Source organism: Archocentrus centrarchus, unplaced genomic scaffold, assembly GCF_007364275.1.
Source record: "Archocentrus centrarchus isolate MPI-CPG fArcCen1 unplaced genomic scaffold, fArcCen1 scaffold_26_ctg1, whole genome shotgun sequence".
NCBI classification, from domain to species: Eukaryota; Metazoa; Chordata; class Actinopteri; order Cichliformes; family Cichlidae; genus Archocentrus; species Archocentrus centrarchus.
Window position 1 is genome coordinate 236,957 of NW_022060256.1, and position 20,793 is coordinate 257,749.

General features: G+C 40.9%; 1 protein-coding gene across 1 annotated transcript; it reads left to right on the forward strand.

Moving 5' to 3' along the window:
• Nucleotides 1-5,972: 5,972 nt before the first annotated feature.
• lrrc2 (leucine rich repeat containing 2) lies at nt 5,973-20,653 on the forward strand. Its single transcript, XM_030723564.1, has 10 exons — nt 5,973-7,240; nt 10,674-10,857; nt 13,816-13,931; nt 15,679-15,758; nt 15,837-15,993; nt 16,214-16,350; nt 17,368-17,513; nt 17,663-17,815; nt 18,861-19,039; nt 19,574-20,653. The coding sequence occupies exons 2-10, from the start codon at nt 10,721-10,723 to the stop codon at nt 19,621-19,623; spliced, it is 1,155 nt and encodes a 384-aa protein (XP_030579424.1). The 5' UTR covers nt 5,973-7,240; nt 10,674-10,720; the 3' UTR covers nt 19,624-20,653.
• The last annotated feature ends 140 nt before the right edge of the window (nt 20,654-20,793 follow it).

A 20,793-nucleotide genomic window follows, 5' to 3' on the forward strand; every position in this document is an offset into this window, starting at 1 on the left:
ACACACACACCTGTTCCAAACTTTTTTTGTTGTATTATAGTTATTAATGGGACCCACACTCATGCTGACAGGTGACTGACTTTAATAAATGCCTGCAGCCTCACACAGCATGGAGATCAAAATCAGAGCATTTTCACATGTGACACAGTAAAAGTAACTCCAGGACAGAGATGGATTGAGCTAAATCAAAGTTTTGTCTGGTAATTTGTAATAAAGCAGTCTGAATAACTCCTGCACTCCACCTGAGCTGCCAGACTGATTTAGTGTCTGCTAATGTCTGCTGCTGTTGGTGGATCATGTTGGCCATTAATGAAACTGTTTCTAAATTAATGCCACCAGGAGTGGGAAGCGCTGCTAACCTCCCAATCCTGTTGGTGGATTTTTGCAGATGCTACCTCACACTGATATGCCTGCCACATAAATCTGGTAGATCTAAACTTTTTAAATTTTATAAATTCTTACAGGTTTCTTCAAGCTGAAAACTTTCCCAAATGCATAAATAAAGCAGGTGTCTCAAGACTGAAATTTTTCACCTGTGTGAGCTCTCATGTGTACCTTAAATGCTAATGAATCATTAAATCTTTGTCCGCAGGTGTTACAGGGGGTACAGCTTCTCACCTGTGTGACATCTCACGTGGACCAACATGTTCTGCTTTAGGCTGAAACACCTGCCATACACTTCACAAACATACGGCCTCTCTCCCGTGTGATTTGTCATGTGGAAGTTCAAGTTCCCTCACTGGCTAAAGTCTTTCCCACATACTGTGCAGGAGTACGGCTTCTCACCTGTGTGGATTCTCATGTGATGCTCCAAGAGACTGTTTTGAACAAAGTTTTTACTACAAATTTAGCAAAAAGTTTCTACTCTGACTGAAACCTTTCCGACATGTATGGCAGTAATACTTGTAAAAGCCTGTCTGAATTCTGTGGTGTGTGTTTGCTGGTTTCAGCTCTGTGTTTATGATTCTTTCTGTTCTCACAGGTTTGCTTCCATCCTGATCTCGGCTCTCAGTTGCAGGGCAGTTTTGAGAGGCATTGATCTCTTCCTTCAATGCAAGGTGCTGTTCCTCCTGACTGCTGCAGAGTTTCTCCTCTTCCTCTTTAATCTGTGGAGGTTCCTCCTGGTTCAGACTGTTCAGGAAGAGACAGGCCTGTGTGTGTGCTCTGTCTCTCCCCCTCCTGAGCCTGTGTTCTTCTCTAACTGTAACATTTTTATACTGCCACTATCTACACACAAACAGAGTCTGAGTGCTGTGGGTTGGCCTTCGTCATTTGGTCTTGTACAAGCTGGTTTTCATGACATCATTCCTCTCATCAGCGATAAAGCCAAAAAGTACATCTTGTCCCCTGATGTTTCAATTTAATCTATACAGAGCAATCTTGTCCAATCTTGTCCAGTTTAATAATGTGAATTACAGTAATCAAGTTTGTTTGTATATCACAAAAATCAGCGATAAAAAATGCCTTCCAAAAACACAAAATGCACATAATAAAATGCAAAGTGGAAAAATGTTAAAATAATGAAAAACACAACTGGCCTTGTCTTCTTATTGCTGGTGTCTACCTTCTTCAGGTAACTAGTAGGTGGAGCTCACCCAAACTCAGATGTAGCACACCTGAGCATGTCAAGTTCAGGTGTGCTATAAAGCAGCCCTGCCAGAACCTACTGCAGACTCTGTTTTGATCCTCTTGGAGGCTGCTTGGCTGACAGTGTTTTGGCACAGGCTCACACGTACATCCATGACATGGGATGCACACTGATATGCTGACAATCATGCTTTATCATTTAAAAATTAAAAAAAAAAAAACGCCAAATTAATGTTTCCAGGAGCTGTAATTGTTTAAATAACATTTTGTTTTGTTTTGTTTCAACATGGCAGCAAATTGTAACTCTTGTTGGCGGTGCGCACAGACGCAGAGGCTCACGGCTCTTCCTTTCGCTGCTCTTTATTCAAATGTAACGTTTCTGTAAAGGCTACAGACAGAAAAATTGACATTTCCATGGAGTGACTCTTAAAACAATTTATCTAAAAATCCAGTTTTTTGGAACTTGTGCTTCTGTCCCAATACACACAGTTGCGCATATTTTCAAATATCTGCAACTATCCAAGTGCTTCCTCTTTCTGACTTGAACATTTTATTGTGTTGGACTGAGACAGCTCTAGACAAATATCGTGCAAACTTCTACTTAACTGTAAAACACACGGCAGGAAATGCTGGAAGACGTTTATGGTTCTTATCAGCTTTGCAGAGAGTAAATGCTGCTTTTCCTCATGTTCTTAAGTCCTGATGATGACACTGATGTCCTGCTATGAACAGAAGTTCATTCTAGACACTAACAAAGCAAAGAATTTACAATGTAACAGATGTGAAGCAATGGTAATATTTATTGAAATCTTATGATTTGACAGAAGGATAGAAGAAAAAAAAGTGGGTGAAAGGAAACATGAAAGGTAGTCAGTTGTGGTGGGACTGCCAGAGCAACAGCAAAGACTTCTGAGCGGTTTCTTGAAAAACCCATTTCTTTCTTCTTTTTCTTCTTGATTTTAATTTTACAGTTTACTATGACTGGCACAAATTCTTCAGACAATGACAGGCGTTCAGTAGGTGGTTCCTCACTGGGCTTCATCTCATACAAGGATGGAGCTTTAGCATTTATTTCTTTCATAAATCAATAGATTTATTGTATGAATAAATAAAGTGTAGGCTACAGCTTTACTTTGGTCACTACTGGGAAAAGATGCATAAAAATGGAAGCTGCTCAGCTCCATTTCCTTATTGTAGATCAGGGGTCTCAAACTCAGTCACAGGATGGGCCAAAATTGAAGACACAATCTGAGTCGCAGGCCGAACAGGATTAAAAATAATAATTTTAATCAGCAATATGAATTTGAACAGCCAGGATGCAGCAGCATTTTCCTCAACACTTTAAATAAAATTCTTCTTAAAAAATAACATCAGGAAAAATTTAAATATATCAAGCTGATGAAAATTTTCCAATTTTTCAGGTAAAAACTGTGATGTGAATTTCTGCACTTCACAGATGCATAAACTGCTGAAACTGTCTCCAGATTCTCAGCAAACAGCGCAGCTCCGAACACAGTGATGGAGACCTGGTCTGATTTTTTTTTTTTGGACAGTCGCACACATAATCACATGGTCCCATCCAGGGACATATTAAGATGCTTTGTTATGTCACAGAGAAAAGCTGACTCACACAGCCACCTTTCAGCCTGGAGCCCTGCTGAGTCTTTACTTTTCATGCACTTAACAGATTTCCTCAGGTAGCTCATGGCACCTGTGTATAAGGCACATCACCAAATTCAGAAGCAATTTCCTCCAAAGCTGCCGGTGATTTAAACCTTTGCCTCTTCACTGTCTGTGTTACGGTGCTTATGACCCATTCTGTCTTCAGGACTTTGCTGCAGAGCGTTTCCTGCTGTGTGACACAGTGATGCACTGTCAGCTCACCTGTACAGGTTGCACTCTGCATCTTCTCCAGTATCTGTCCCACCCCCAATCACAGGTGAGGAAAAGACACAGATGGCTTACCTCTGATGTGATCAGGTCCTCCGTGTCCTCCGATGTAATCATCACCTGTTTGGACAAATCCTTGTTTTCCACTTTTCTGCTATATATGCAGCTTTGCTCATTTGGATAAACTGGCCCCTTACGCAGCCCTGAGGTAGAGACCTCTGTGTATTCTGTAAATCTCAAAGCCCCACAGCACAATATTAATACCTCAAATAATTAATTCACTAATTACCAGGCTACCTGTTGCCACATAAACACACGTTTATGATACCATAAACGGGGCAAACAGGACACATAAGCCTCAAAAGAAATCTGTTTGTGGGTTTCATTTAGGTATCAGCTTTTCAAAATAAAAAACGTCTTTGCCCGATACCTGGGACAGGCTCCAGTCCCCTGAACTGAACAAGTGGTTAAGAAAATGGTCAATTGAGCAAATGAGAAGAAGTTACACTGTGTTTTTCTGTGGAGCAAGAGAAAGTATATGACAGAGTGCCAAGAGCGGAACTGTGGTGCTGCATGAGAAAGTTATGACTGGCAGAGAAGTATGTGAAGGTGGTGCAGGGCATGCATCTACGGTATGTGTGCCAATGTATGGGCAGTGAGACAGTGGTGAGGTGTACAGTAGGAGTGAGCGATGGACTGAAGGTGCGGGGTGGGATTATATCAGGGATCAGCTCTGAGACTCGTCTTGTTTGCAGTGGTGATGAACAGGCTGACCGGTGAGGTCAGGCACGAGTCTTCGTGGACTCTGATGTTTACAGATGACACTGTGATCTGTGGTAAGAGTAGAGAACAGGTGGAAGAGAGCCTGGAGAGGTGGAGGGATGCTCTGGAGAAAAGAGGAATACAAAGGTCAGTAGACACAAGACAGAATAGATGTATGTGGATGAGAGGGAGACAAGTGCAAAGGTGAACACGCAAGGTGTGAAGGTGATACGAGTTTAAATACCTGGGGTCATCCATCCAAAGCAATGGACAGCACACAACAGAGGTAAAGAAGAGAGGGCAGGCAGGATGGAGTGGGCAGAGATGAGTGTCAGGGGTGATTTGTGACAGAAGCATGGCAGCAAGAGTGAAAGGGAAGGTTTGCAAGATGATAGTGAGACCAGCTGTGATGTATGGAGATGGTGCCACTGACAAAAGGACAGGAGGCCAAACTGGAGATGACAGAGTTGAAGATGTTAAAATCTGTTTAAATCAAAGGGGGACCTCAGGTTGAACATTTTGGAGACAAAGCTAGAGAGGCAAGGCTGAGATGATTTGGACATGTGCAGAGGAATGATAGTGGATATACTGGACAGAGGCTGTTGAATGTGGAGCTGCCAGGTGGTAGGAGAAGATTCAAGGATGTCGTGAAGGAGGACATGCAGAGGCTTGGTGTGACAGAGGAGGATGCCAAAGATCAGTTGGTTGGGAGCAGGGTTATTATAGTTAACGAAAACGAACGAAATAACGAAAACTGAAATTGAAAAAACATTGTCGTTAACTGAAATAAATAAAAACTCTAATTAAAAGTAAAAAACGATAACTAATTAAAACGGAATTGTGAGTTTACAAAACTAACTAAAACTAACTGAAATTATCGATAAACTGACTTTCATTTACTTGTTTTTTTTTTTTTTTTAAGCCTTGTGGATTGATATGAAATCATTGTTTCCGCTCTCCGAGTTTAAGCTGGGAGCGCCACAGGACAACTGTGTGAGTGCGCATGTGCGTGCGCTCACCGCGCTGGTCCGCAAAGTAATGGCTGCGGCAGAGTCCCGTGTGGAGGTTCTTTGAGTACAAACACCTGCACACGACCATAAGGTAATTAACACACACAATCCAGCTACACAAGCATAAATGTGGACATGAGGTCGACAACTTCCGTGGGTTGTGTACAGAGGCCGCAAAGACCCTGCAAGTTTAATTAGCAGCATCTAACCAAGCTAGCTCCAAAACAGAAGCAGCTTCAGGTGGTGAGAACATCAGGATGCAGCTGGATTTGAGCTTTGACTCCTTCAAAGAGTTTGTTTTTGTCAAACACCACATGTAGGTGTTGTTAATCTACTGCACTGATGCTGAAGTTTATTGTGGAGTTTATTGTAGAATTTATTGAGTTTGGGAGTTCATGTTTTTCTTTGTTTCTCCCTGTTGATGTTATGTGTGTCCTTAATATTACACAAATTTAGCATGTCTTGTGAACAGCTGGTTGTTGACTATATTTCTTTAAATGATATCTTTTTGTCAAGTTTTCATTACACAATAGTCACTTTTGCACCTTGAATCTTGCACCTGATTAGGTATGAAAATACTAAAACTAATACTGAAACTAACTGAAACTAACTAAAAATAAGCATGAAACCAAAAATAAAAACTAATAAAAACGAGAAAAACCACTCTGAAAACTAATTAAAACTAACTGAATTAGAGAAAAAAAAAAGTAAAAACTAACTAAAACTAAACTATAATGTAAAATCCAAAACTATTATAACCCTGGTTGGGAGTTAGCTTTTTCTTTGCTTTTGTCAGGACATTTTTCACAAACATGAATATAAACTGTGAACGCTTTCCTAACCGATGCTGGAAACAATTCCTGATGATACATATAGAGCCGGCCCATATCTGGAAAAAAACAGACATAACAGCTAAAGTTGTAACAGCAATGGTATATCCTGAGAAATAAAGAAACAAACATGATAAGCAGAAAAAAATTAAACTGTCATTGTGCTGTAACAAAACATTTACCTTCAGGCACAGTGAGGATGAGTATGGAGGAGACTCCTTCAATCAGAAGGGTTGCTATCAATAATATTTTTCTCCCAAAAAGAAGAAGAAGAAGAAAAAAAAAACAGCCTTTATTGTCCCACAAAGGTGAAATTCAGCAGTTTCTGTATCATGTTTATTTCTCCTGGAAAGTTTTAACATGGGAGTCTATGGGGACTGACTCACTGAGGTGCCTCAGCTGGACAGCAGAGAAACTGCAGCCTGGGGCTTATAATTAGGGAAGTGCGCAACTGGTCAGGTACACAGCTAATCATCACTATTGTCACTTCATTGTACTAGTCATTAAACCTAATTATTAAGATTTTAATTGATGCCCAGTGCCTGTAAATTGTTGTGTCCTGAATGTTATGCAGCCATCTGCCACCAGATGGCGCTTCAACCACGACATAATTGTAGAAAAACACCATGAGTCTGTTAACCTAGGCATGATTTTTGTCTTAGGCCTATTTGTGTTGGTTAGTTTGGAGGTCAAAGAATGAGATCACAGATACGTATGACGTGCAGTGTTCATAATGCACGAGGCCAGGAGGCAGACAGCATTTAAACTATGATTCATTATTGAAGAATGTGAGCAGTGGTTTCAAATGCCTTTGTTTACTCAGGTTTTGAAATTGTCCATGAAACAGTTCTCAGATTAAACCTGAGTGAATCTTAGTTTTAGGCTAGTCCTACAAAGGAATTAGTCTCCAGGAACACCCCTTATAATGATCATAACAAACATAAATGCTTGTGTATGAGGGGGGCTGAGGCTCTGGTGTCATGTGACACAGAGTCACATCTCAGCTGGTAAAAATAGCAGCATGGGTCACACACACAAACACACAGAGCTGTGATCTGACCGTGTGTGTGTGTGTGTGTGTGTGTGTGTGTGAGTGAGTTTCAGTGTCAGTAAACAAGTTGGTTAAAGTGAGCTGACGGCCGGACGGGAGCAGGTCTCAAGGTAAGAACACGTTATTTTCTCAGCAGTGTGCTGCTCTGGATTTACCACAGGTACCGTACACACAGCAACAGGAAGTGTCCTCCACTCGGACCGTACTCAGGTCAGCAGCTCTGAAAGTCGAGGGGTGATGTTCAGACTGATGGTGAACATGGAGAGTAGAGCTCCTTCATCTCCTCATTTTAGGAGTAAAATCAAACTGAATCATTATTGGCTGAGTTTGTTCAGCGGTGTGTAGTTTGAATCCAGGTGGGCCAGAAATTCATAAACTTAAAAAAGTGAAAATCACAAAAACAGTTCAGTGATTCTCCTGTGATTACACATCAGAAAAAAACCTTCACTTAAGAGAGCTTTTTTTTTCTATTTAACATCTTCATGATTCAAACAACTTATTGAGATTGAGAAACATTTATAGACTTTTCACTCCTGTGTGGTCAGGATGGCATAATTTCTGAAACATCAGCATTTTATTTAAAAATTTAATTCTTAGCAGATTCATTACAGTTTCTCAGCCTTCAGAAAAGTCTCAGGTGGGCTGAGTGACACCCCTGCTTTAAAATGCAAGTCATCCTTTCCAAGTACCAGTTATATCACAGGCTCCTCCGTTACATGAAAAGAGCTTTTTTTTCTTTTTTCTTTGCTGTGATAGCAGTACGAGAGCAAACATTTGGTTTGGTGAGTCTTCTTAAAGCCACAGAAACCCCAAAGACCACCAGAAAGGGCTCGACTGTTGATCATATTTAACATATATGAATAACTTTAGAGCCAAAGTGAACGACGGGAGGACGTTTGTCTGGAGATGAGCATTTTGACTTTGAGTCTATATTTAAACTGTCCTGTTGGAGAGTTTTTGTAAATGTTCTAGACATTGTTCCCACTCATCCCACAGTATTTAGCTTCCTATCTGTTCTTTAAGATGTTGTTGATATCAGTGCAGAGTGGGGATGAGGACAAAGACAGACAGCTGCTGGCAAAAGAAGAAAACTCCTCACAGAAGATTGTGGAGAAGTGAGAAAGGAAAACTGTTTGCTAAAATTCTCAGTGAAACACAAACTGAAATATTTTAGGTCAGTTTGCAGCAGCAGTGGAGGAGCTGAACATTTAGATGATTATAATCTGGGGAAAAAAATCAAATGAATTCATAGCAAGCTGGTCCCATTTAAAATAAAATGTTTAACAACTTTCACCAAAAGATTTCCAATTAGACTCGTAATTTTCTGGGCAAAGACAGTTTTTTGCCTATGTGCATCCCTGCAAAGGATTTCAAAAAATGATGTGAGACTGAAGCGCAGACTTTCAGATTTAATTCAGGGGTTTAATTCAATTTATGCATTAACTGTTCAGGAAATACCGCAGTCCAACATTTTCAGAAGCTAAAAAACTGGACAATCTAACATAATTTTAAATTTAAAGTGATTTCATTATCCATCCATCCTGCTTTCCAATTATCCTGTTCAGGGGCAGGGTGGGGGCTGGAGCCTATCCCAGCTGTCACAGGACAAGTTGTCTGCCTCTGTCAGAGACACAGACAACCATTTACACCTCTGGCAATTTAGAATCACCAATTAACCTGACCCCATGTCTTTGAGAGGAAACCAGAGTACCCAGAGAAAACCCATGTAGACAACATTCAAATGCCACACAGAAAGGCCCAGGCCAAGGTGGATTCAAACCCGGACCTTCAAGCTATGAAGCAACAGTGCTAACCACTATGCCACCGTGCAGCCTCCTGTCTGTTTTCAGTATTTGGATTTTGCAGTCAGTGACCAGATGCCATGAATGCTGTTTCCTCTTTGAGAGGCTCTGCAGCCCTTTACTGCAGCATGTTCATCTGCTGCTTGTTTTTGGGTCTCTGCCTTCAGGTTTGTCTTCAGTAGTAACTGAAAAGCTGCTCTGCTGGGCTGAGATCAGGTGACTCACCTGCCCAGTGAAGAATCCTGTTCCTGAGTGTAACCAAAGGTTTGCATCTTGTTGTAAACATCATCCATGAAGCATCTCTTGACTGCAGACCTTAACAGTGATGCTCCTGCCTCCTCCTGACCTGGTTAAATGTTGTCGAGTTGTTTTTTCTTCACCATGGAAACAATTCAGTCATCATGAACTTTAGTTGTCTTCTGTGGTCTTTCAGGCCTTTTGTTGTTTCTGAGCTGCTCAGTGCATTTCTTCTTTTTAACAAAGAAGCAGATTTTTGATTTGGCCTGTCCTTAAGTTTCTGTTCTCTCTCTGATGGCCTCTATCAATTGCACCAACATCCCTCTGGATGTCATATTTCTGTCTCAGTGAACAGCTACCAAACAGGTTCAGCACTTGGATCTTAATTTGTCATGATATAATGGGGGAGCAGGCCTCACGCAGCTGCAAAACTGCAGGTCAGTCAGTTGTCCAATTATGTTTGAGCCTCTGCAAATGGAAGACTGTGTATACAAATGTCTAAACAGTTAATGCTCTACTTTTATGAAACCCTGTGAATTAAAGCTGAAAGTCTGCACTTCAATCACATGCTGATTGATTGATTTGTGGTGGTGTGCAGAAGCAAAACCGCAAAAATGTGTTGGTGTCCAAAAACTTATCGCCACCCTGTCACAGGCCTAACACAGAGAGACAGACTGAATCATAATTATTTTTACAAAATTGTGGAGCAACAAAAGAGGAAGAGATTACAAATACATTTCTGCTGGAAATCTCCATGTGACATAATTTAAACTGATTCTTCTTTAAGAAGACTAAAATGTGAAAGAAGTGAGTGCTTAGATGTTACAGTCTGAACAGTCAGAATTCACACTGAGTTGATTTTTAAGATTAAGTGCTTAACAACATTATTCAAAAATGTATATGAAGGCTAAAGTTTAACTTGTGAAGTCCGAGAAGAAGAGCGACAGGTGTGCTTAGACGTGATGAATAAGCAACAGAGTGTCGCAAACACACGCAGTAAGAAATACTGTGGCTAATGAAAACAGGCAGCAGAAACATGAAACACATAAACTCACTGTTTTTACTCTGATCACTGTTCAAACCTTTTTAAGCCTCATTCAGAGCCAGTGAGACAGTGACAGCACACCCAGCAGAGGCTGATCCTGACACATTAACATCCTGCTGGGTGGCCGAATGTAGGTCAGAGCTGCACTGACACTAAATACACCTCAAGAACATCTGAACTGCAGCTCGGTTCCTTCAGCTCAATGTATCTACCAACTGGATCTAGGACGGCTAAAACAACAGTTTCTATAGATTTTAATATTACTGCAGTGAGTACATCACAAATCCTTTATATGCACCACAAATGCACTTTTTAATTTTCTTCTAAAAAAGGATTGAATGTTTTTCTGTAATCGAAGGTAATCAGGAGAACTGTTTTCTTGCTTTACTGCACTACAGGACGATCTGAGGAACACTGGTGCCTGAACAAAGACTTGTGAATTTTGTTTGATATCTTCAGATCTTCAGACCCTGGTCTCCTCCTCCTCCTTCTCCTCAGCAGCAGAGATGGGTCTGGAGAGGAAGCTGGATGTCCCAGTCTACGATCTCTCACTGTTAAGAGGAATGTGGGAGGTCCGAGTAAAAAAACACAAAGAGAGGCAGAAGAAGGAGCAGGAGAGGATTGAGCAGAGCGCCCTCGCCAGGTAAGACACAGAGAAACATCACAGCTGATGAAGAATGCTTGGCCTGTGTTTCTCTGTGGCATCTTTAGCTTTCACTGATGGTGCATGGAGTTGGGGGGTCAGGCTGTTTTAACTCAGCCAGGTGTCAGGTGTGCTGTTTCATTTGGGCCACAATTGGCTCACAAAACAGCTGGCAGCACCAAAAATGAGCCAGAAGACCAAGATTAGGTCAAAACATAAACCTCATTCGTTCAAATTCATGACAGGCTCTTTTTCTTTAGTAAAAGTCAGTGGCAGGACCTGATCTGAAGGTTTGATATGAAGGTTTGTGAAATATTCTCCACAGCTCTCCCAAAAGACTTAGACCTCCATTGCTGCACAACATATCAGGAAACAGGCAACCTCCAGTGTTTCTGGAGGTCTTGGCTCTTTCCAAGCTGATGTTCAGCACCTTCAGGTCCTATACAAATGTTTTTCTCCAAGTATTCTAGAGATGTCCTCTTTGTTGTTTGGGCCAGTGTCACTGCTGTCAGGATCTCGTGGTTCTCCATTCGAAGGACATAGCCGGCCAGTCGGAGTCTTCTGTGGGTGAAGGTGGTGTGGTGGTGTTTGTATGAACCACTTTGCTACAGAACCTCTTGGTTGGTGTTGTGATGGTGGTTTTGGATCTTGAGAATTCAAATAAAAAATTCCACTGCAGCGTCACATCTGTGGAACGCGGTGGTGGTGGCGTCACGGTTTGGGCCTGTTGTGCTCCTTCTGGGCCAGCTCACCAGAACAGTGAAAATCTATTAGACGAGTGAACTCTGAAGGAAAACAGCAGCACACAGGCTGTTCGGCCAAACCACAGCACAGGTACCACACAGCTACCACAGAGTCTCACTGCAGTTTCATAAAATACTAAATTTTATTTATTGATTCACAGACAGGTTTTTGTCTTATCTGCTGATTTGTACACAAAGTGAAGTTTTTAAAAGTTTTAAAGGCAAAAAAATCTGCATGAAGTTATTCTAACCCTTAAATTTTAATACTACTGCTACTCCCATTGGTGGGGAGGCTTAGGGTCTAAAAATTACTCAGGTTTTGGAAGAGAACTGTTTGGTTGGATGTGTGCACTGAAAAACCACTCAGCCAGCTTTATAAAAAGCACACAGTGTGAGTTCAAAGCTTCATTTACCTGCTTTCTAGGAGGTTTAAAAAACATGTGACAGCTTGTGTCCATGTACATAATCTAACAGATTCCACGCAGAACTTTGCAAAGCTTAATGTTTAATGCAGCAGAAATGTTGCGAAAGGAGCTGCAGTGATCACCATCACAGAGCTGAAGCTGCTCAGTACAGAGGACCAGGCTCAGATTCCTCCAGGCTGATGGACAGCCCTGATCAACAGTTTAATCTTAATTGTTTAGTCGGGTTAGCTTTATCAACAGGACTGATGATATTTCTGCAGTGCTGCTGTGTGTCTCTGACTGTGTGCTCTGGGGTTACCATAGTGTGACCAGAAAGGAAATTAAAGCTAAGCTTGGAGCTAAAAGAGGCTGAAAAGCTGCATTTTATATATATTTAAAAAAAAATCCCCGGTCTATTTTGCCCTCCAAGCTCGGGTCCTCTACCAGAGGCCTGGGAGCTTGAGGGTCCTGCGCAGTATCTTAGCTGTTCCCAGTATTGTGCTCTTCTGGACAGAGATCTCGGATGTTGTTCCAGGAATCTGCTGGAGCCACTCTCCCAGTTTGGGGGTCACTGCCCCGAGTGTTCCGATTACCACGGGGACCACTGTTACCTTCATCTTCCACATCCTTTCCAGCTCCTCTCTGAGGACTTGGTATTTGTCGAGCTTCTCGTGTTCCTTCATCTTGATATTCCCGTCACTTGGTATTGCAACGTCTATCATCACCACGACCTTCTTCCTTTGTTTGTCCATCACTACGATGTCCGGTTGGTTAGCCACCACAAGTTTGTCTGTCTGTATCTGGAAGTCCCACAGGATCTTAGCTCTGTTGTTCTCAGCCACCCTTGGGGGCGTGTCCCATTTTGACCTCGGGACTTCCAGGTCATACTCGGCACAGATGTTCCTGTATCCTATGCCGGCCACTTGGTTATGGCGTTCCATGTATGCCCTGCCTGCTAGCATCTTGCACCCTGCTGTTATGTGCTGGATTGTCTCAGGAGCATCTCTGCACAGCCTGCACCTGCGGTCTTGCCTGGTGTGGTAGTGGTGATTAGTGCCACTGTGTTGTCTGTCAGTCCAGCCTTGTCCAGCCATTGGTAAGATTTCTCTACGTCAGTCACTTCTTCTATCTGCCGGTAGTACATGCCGTGCAGAGGCCTGTCCTTCCATGATGGTTGTTGTTCTTCGTCCTCTTCTTTCTCAGGTTTCTGCTGCCTGAGGTACTCACTAAGCACATGATCCTTTGTGGCCATCTTCCTGATGTATTCATGGATCTTCGTTGTTTCATCCAAGACAGTGGTTCTGACACTCACTAGTCCTCGGCCACCTTCCTTCCACTTAGTGTACAGCCTCAGGATGCAGGATTTGAAGTGAAACCCTCCATGCATGGTAAAGAGCTTTCTTATATATATATATATATAATATATAATATATAAAATATATATATGGATTAATGCAGCCCAGGCAGAACTTTGAATTTGTGCCCTTTGTTAATACATTTACTTAAAATGTACCACATTAAATCAGAGCGATCCTGTCTATGTGCCTGAAGTAAATAAAGCTTTTGAACCTGACTGAGTCAGACCCAAACGGACTGTTGTTACTCATGAACTATGAGAGTCATGGCTGATTTTAGCAACATGAACACACACCGTTCTATTTATAAGGCAGTATCAGTGGAACCGGTCAGAGTCTGGTCTGCAGACAGCCGAAAGGTCATGAGTTTGGAGAATGAACGGGAACATCCAGGCTTCTGAAATCTGACAACTCTGCAATGCTTCTCATTCCTGACTAACACGTCTGTGTGTGCAGGATCGACCAGCAGTGGCAGTATCGCATCTACTGTAAGACCCTGAAGACCACCGAGCTGAATGTGCTGCATCATTACCTGGAGAGGTCAACGCTGACGGACATACAGCTGTGCACAGGTAAATACCACAGAAATGCAGCTGTGCATGAGCGGTCCAACGGCCCAGCAGGTGTAACGGCACCAAAACAGACTGAAAATCATAGTAATCATATAAATCACTTATGAGTTTAGTTTTGCTCATTTTAGACATGTTAGAAAAAATTTAACCACTGAGGCCTCAAAGTTGTACATCAAATTCTCCCTCACATGAACAACTGTCTCACCACTTGCACACAGACAGGTTGAATCATGTTACAACCAATGGAAAGAGGCCAGTTGATCAAATACCTCCCCCCTAAAAAGATCTTGAAAAAAAAATTCCAGGGGAAAGATCCACTTCATAACAGGAAAAAATAGCAGCGCCAGCTGCCATCATTATTCTGCTCTAAACAATGTTCTGAGGGGTGGCGGTCTGGCTGTTTTTTTAATTTCCAGTAGCTCGAAAACTACCTTAGCTTCAAAGGTCTCAAAGGTTACACTGACTCAATGCACCATCTGGTGGTACAAACTGGCCCTACACAAAAGTACAGCTGGGCCCTATTTCAATGTCAGCTGATGTCTCAAAGCAAAGCAGTTGCTTCTTAATATTCTGTTTTTAGCTTCAGTTCATTATAACATTGAATGAATGAATGAATGAAACTTTATTGTCCCACATGAAAAATTTGTCTTGGATAAACAGCGTTTCACAGCTGCAATTCGCAGCTACAAAGTAATAATAAAAGCTCATCTCTAACAACACTCACATGCATGTTGGTTTGGCTCCGGGCCTTTTAAACAGTGCAGAGTCTTTTTTCAATAATACAATAGATGTTGGGAGGAATGAGAGCTTGGAGAGGTTTGTTTTACAGCTACTTGCTCTGTAACATCTCCCTGAAGGTAACAGCTCATATTCTGTAAAAAGAGTATGGAATGAATCCTTAACAATCCTATAAGCCTGCTGTGCAACAACTGTTTCATACTTTGATGGGAGAGACTGGTACTCAGTATTTCCCACAATTTTCATGGCAATTTTTACAAGTTTCTCAATTCTTTAGCTTTACTGTAAGTGAGCCGTATCAGCCTACAATCTGATCAAGCTTTCCAGCACAGCATGATAAAAAAGTACCCATAACCTTGGAATTCACATCAAACAATCTTAGTCTATGAATAAAGTGGAGCCTTTGTGGTAATTTTTGACATAAGAAATCAACATGTTCTTTCCATTTAAAAAAATGTGTATGTGAGCTGACCTAATACACATCCATTGATTACCAAAGGATCATGTGCACATATTCCTCTAGGGTTACATATAATTTCTTTAGTTTTTTCAGTGTTCAAAATAAGATAGTGATCTTCGCACCACACTTTGAAGTCCTTGATCTCCTACAGATGGGCAGTCATTTGCTCAAGACAGACAGCGTAATAACATCATCCAAGAGTGTAATTACCTGTTTTTAATCTGGTTCCCTCTGTGTGCATTAGTGTACAAGGTGAAAAGGAGAGGAGAACTCACCGCTCCTTGGGGCATCTCTGTGCTGCAGTATTTAATTGTTGATAATATGTCATTCACCTTGACTTTTTGTGATATTTGTCGATATTTGATATTTGTATTTGTTAAAAGAGATGAAAACCATTTAATAATTAAAGGATTAATTTCTAACTTTAAAAGCTTCCAAAAAGCAGATGTGGACGAACAGTTATGAGTTTTAACCACAGAAATTTAGAAAAAGTATTTTTAAAATTTGCTGTATCTGTTGCTGCTTATGATGTATATTTGTTGGAAACAGACGAGCAGCAGGAACAGAACATCCAGCAGGATCCCAATGAGGGGAAACTGATCTTCCAGCTGGAGGGAGAACGCTGGATGGTAAGTTAGTTAACAGGTTTGTGGCTTGCACGTCTCGTAGTATCAGGAAACCAGTGTGAATAACAAAATCATTTGCAGAATTTTCCCCATGAGCTTCAGTGGATGACCTACCTGAAGGAGTGGCATGTCAGGGGGACGAAGATCTGCCGGCTGCCTGACTACCTGGCTCTGTTTACCCAGCTCACTGTGCTGGATATCCCCAAAAACACCATTGTTGAGCTGCCCCCTGAGATCGGTGAGTCAAACACGAACCAAGTCTAATCTCCAATCTCATTGTACATCCTGTATAATGACAATAAAGGCATTCTATTCTATTCTATTCTATTCAAACTGAGATCCAGCTCCATTTAATCTTCTTTGATCTAAGGATGGGAAACAGTACTGAAATGTCCCATGCACACCTAAATCTACTTTTTTTTATTTTTTCTTCAAATGCCCTCCATCTGTGTCCTCAGGTAAGCTGACAGCACTGAGGGAGCTGAACGTCAGCTACAACCGACTGTCCAGAGTTCCTCCAGAGCTCGGAAACTGTGAAAACCTGGAGCGGCTCCAACTCACTGGAAACTACAACCTGTCCGAGCTGCCGTTTGAGGTGAGAGGCGGGATGAGTCACTCTGCCAATAATTCAAGTTTATCAGTCCCTGAAGTGGACACCAGTTTGGTCTTACAAAAACTTAAACTTGTCATTTAGATTATTTGGGAGCTCCTTCATTTGGTAGAAGTGAAAGGGTTGGTAGGGTTTTATATTTCCAGAAAGATGCTTATTTTCTTTTTCAACATTGGAGAGTTGAAGTGACACTAGAGGAAATTCCTGGATGTAATGAGAATTACATCCAGGAATGTAATGAGAGCTTCCTGGAGTTTCTACCCTTTTTCTTTGTTCAGATTAAGGAGACAAACATGAATCATTGAAATCGGAAGATGTTGGTTCTGTCTGTTTGTACATTTGTACTGGCTCACTGTTGGTGCCTTGAGTTAGAGGAACTGCAGGTTCTGGGTTTTACTGCATTTTTCAGGCCTCGAGGTTGATGCTCTGCAGAACTGACAGTAGGATTATAGTGAACACCTGAAGTGCCATCACAGACCAAATCTGGCATATTCCCCAAAATGTTGAACTGTTCCTTTAAATAAAAAATATTCTATAAAATCTGTCATTCAGGTATTTAGTAACAGTGACAGCTAAAACTGAATGTTCTTTAACACAGCTTCAGCTTTTTACAGTGGCGAGGTTTCCCTTCAGAGGTCACACTCATACAGTCGTGACCTGTCAGTCAAGCTGTAACTCCACCCCCATTTTCTGCTCCTTCCTCTTTCTAAAATACTTAAAAAATAACTTCATGTTTTATTCAATAAGACCTAAAACCAGCAGCCAAGACCTCATCAGGAAAGACTTCATTGTGCTCAGAGATCAAGTGAGCAGGACGCTCATTTTGTCTATCCAATCAGACTTCTTAAACCACCAGCATCGTCCCCTGCTGCACATGAGGAAAAAACCTCAGGATTGGCTTGACTTTCAGACCTGGATATACAGTCTGTGTTTTAGTTGTGATGTCATCACGTCAATGATGTGATGTTTTGCTGATGATGTCACTGTTTCATCTGTTTGCAGCTGAGCAGCCTGAAACAGCTGGTTCAACTGGACATCGCAGAGAACAGGTTTGTCTCAATCCCCATCTGCGCTCTGAGGATGACGAGCCTGAAGCTGTTGGACCTCAGCAACAACAGCATGACTGACCTGCCACAGGACATGGACAGGTGACTGATGATGTCATCACTAATTCCAGGTGGATTACCAAGTAGATCATCTGGGCCTGGGCTTCAGCACTGAGAACACAAATCAGCTCTTCCTGAGTATTTTGGGAGGGTTAGGTCCATTCATAAAAAAACTCTGTTTATCTCTGCAGGCTGGAGCAGCTCGTCACGCTGTTCATCCATAAGAACAACTTGACTTACCTCCCTCACTGTCTCACCAACATCGCTACGCTCGAGATGATTGTCGTCAGCGGTGATGAGCTCACCTGCATCCCAACCAAACTCTGCCACAACCCCAAAATCAAGTACAAAGACCACACCCACACAGAATCCAGTTCAGGCCCAGTCAGGACTTCCACCAAATGTCATCTAAGTGCTTTAACTTATTTATAGTTGCTGCTACCTCTGCAGGCCACTTTGCAACCCACCTCCACACCAGTTCCCCATTTTCATGCTTTATGTGATTAGTGCAATCAGAAAAAAATCAGGACACTGAAGTGAAACTGTTGATCCAACAGCTCATATTTTAAATGTATCCTTTGGAACAGATCAAATTCCAGATTTCCTGAAAGCTCCTATTACATAAAGGTGGGGACCCCAGTAACTTAACGATTACTGACCCATCTTGAAATTGTCCTGCTTAACAAAAACCTTAGAGTTCCTTATAAATGATTGATTCAAACTGCATCTGTGCATCTGCAGTGGGATAACATTTTACCTTCAGAACAGCTGCCGCAGTGACTGGACTTAAACATTACTGAAGTGCTCACTAATCATCAGTATCACGTTGCACCTTTTATAACTCAAAAAAAACCTACATTTGAATGGATAGATTACAGCATTCAGGCAGTAGTCTTGAAATGTTTCATGTCACCTTAATGTCAGTACAGGCGTTCCACAGGGATCCATTCTTGGACCTCTTTTATTTACTGTAGTAAATCTGCTGTGATAGGTCCCCTATCTGCAACACTGATGGTTTCACCAACAGTTTCACAAAGGACTCTCAAAAAAAAAAAAAAAAAATGATGCTAGTAAAATGTCTAAAACAGCCCGACCTTCATCAATAAAAGGATTTTCTTTGAGAAAGCTAATGACAGCAGGTTTAATTTTGCATCATTCCTATTAAGATGTGGATCTTTAACCTGGAATTCTTTCATGGGAAAATCTGAGATGGTCAGGCGGGAGGAAGTTGATGATCCATACAACCCACAGAGGGCACTAAAAATAAAGTTATAAACCCCAAACATGTACAAACAGCACAGGTGTACAAAGGTCATGGTGGAGATGTTCTACAAACACAGGCAACTCTGATGGATCCGGACTTCACTGTTTGTCTCTGCTCTTCTTCAGGTTCATTCGACTCTACGACAACCCTGCAAGTAAAGAGAAGAGGAAGAAAGAGGAGGAGGAGAAGAAGAAAGTGGACAAGATGAGGAGGTGGAGGGGGCAGAGGGAGGCAGAGGAGGTGAAGAAGGACAGCGGTGAGAAAGAGTTCATCGAGGCGTACATCAGCTCGCTGCAGGACAGAGGTGAGCATCGGCAACAGCGACGGATGGGCAAAAAGCTTCGTTCTTTAAATCTGTCTCTGTCACAGTGTAACAGCCATTTATCAACAAATATGAAATAAAGATAATATTGTTAGAAAACTTTAGTGTTTACTGCTCAGAGTGGTGATTCATCTTTTGCTTTGATGCTTTAAATACATTTTTTATTTTAATCACCAGTTATTAGTTTTTGCACTTTTCAATTTGTTTTTTAAGGGTTATTGGTCAGAATTTAAGAACTTAAAGTCATTTATTTGTGTTTGCAGCAGATCATTTTTGAACTTCCCTGAGAACAAACATTTTTATGAATAACACATAACTGAGGCTTCATTTGGGAGAAGATATTATTTGCTTTGTTCCAAATTGCACTTCAAATATAATTTTTCTATCTCTAATATTTCATTGTCACCAAGGATCCGATTAGTATTGTTTAAATTTACTGTAATATTTCAGTGTATGTGATCAAACTGATTGTAGTCAAACCCGGCCCAACATGTTTTTTTTTGTGTCCCACACCAGAAACCGTCCCCTACGCAACCACCAAGGTCTCCATTTCCTGTCTGCTGTGAGGAAGAGGAGGAGGAAGGTTAAGCTGACATTATAACACTAGTGACTCAAATATGGCAGCATAGAGAAATTTTAATGTGAGCTACTGAATATTAGAAAACCAAAAAAAACAATTAAAACTCAAAACTGGATTTTGCCAGATGCTAGCATGCTAACAGCAGTTAACGCTGTCGACGATGTGAAAATGTGTTTTAAAGAAAATATTTTTATTAAAGTCTGAGACAGGAAGTTAAAATGTTTATTAATTCACATTTCTGTCACTTGTTGCTTGATCAGATTTGTGTAATTGATGTGTCTTCAAACTTTATCATTTAGTATGAAAAATGGACGTGAATCATTTTAATGAACACAAGATGCTACGGTCAGGATGTGGACTTTATTATCACAACTCTGAATTCTAATTTCTCTTTATTTGTGTCATTTCATCGTTTTCTTCTTTTCTGGCAGGAATGAACTTCTGTAGCTTTTAATCATCAGTGAAGGAATTTCTGGAAACAAATATCAAATCCATTTGTGTCCTTTTATTTATCAGTTCTATTCTTTTTTGTTGTGCTTTAAAAATATTAATACGTGAAAATATTGCATTAAAAAGGTTTTTCATTCCAAATTTAGATTTCCAGATTTATAAATAAGAACACACTGAAGTTAATTTCTCTATGATCCAGAGCAAACTTTACTGTTTTATAAAGATTCATCTTTGAAGGTGACATTTCTCAGAGTTTTTGCGATGATTTCTGTGTTTAAAGGTTTTTGGAGTTTTTCTGGATTCTTTGCTGAAAGTGTGAAAGTTGAGACCAAATAGAGAAAAAGGTTGAAATATTTTATGTTTCACATGATTTAATAGATGGTATTAAGTACACAGAGTGTAATATTTTTGTTTGAAATTGTGTTTTCGTGTTGCAGCGAAAGTTCATCAAATAAAAATGGAGTAATTTTGTGCCTTAAAATGTATAAAAAGAACATTTTGTGTATTATGAACACAGTGATTCTTCTGTGAAAAATAAGGTTTTATTTTTGTATTTGGAGGTGATTTTTGACCGAAGCTGCTTTCAGCCATTTGTGGATGTTGACTTTTGATTAGTTTTTTATTTAATAAATGTTTGTAAAAAATAATCTTGTCTTAAGAGTTTCTGTAACTGAAAGCAAAGATCTGAGTGTTTAAAATGACGGTT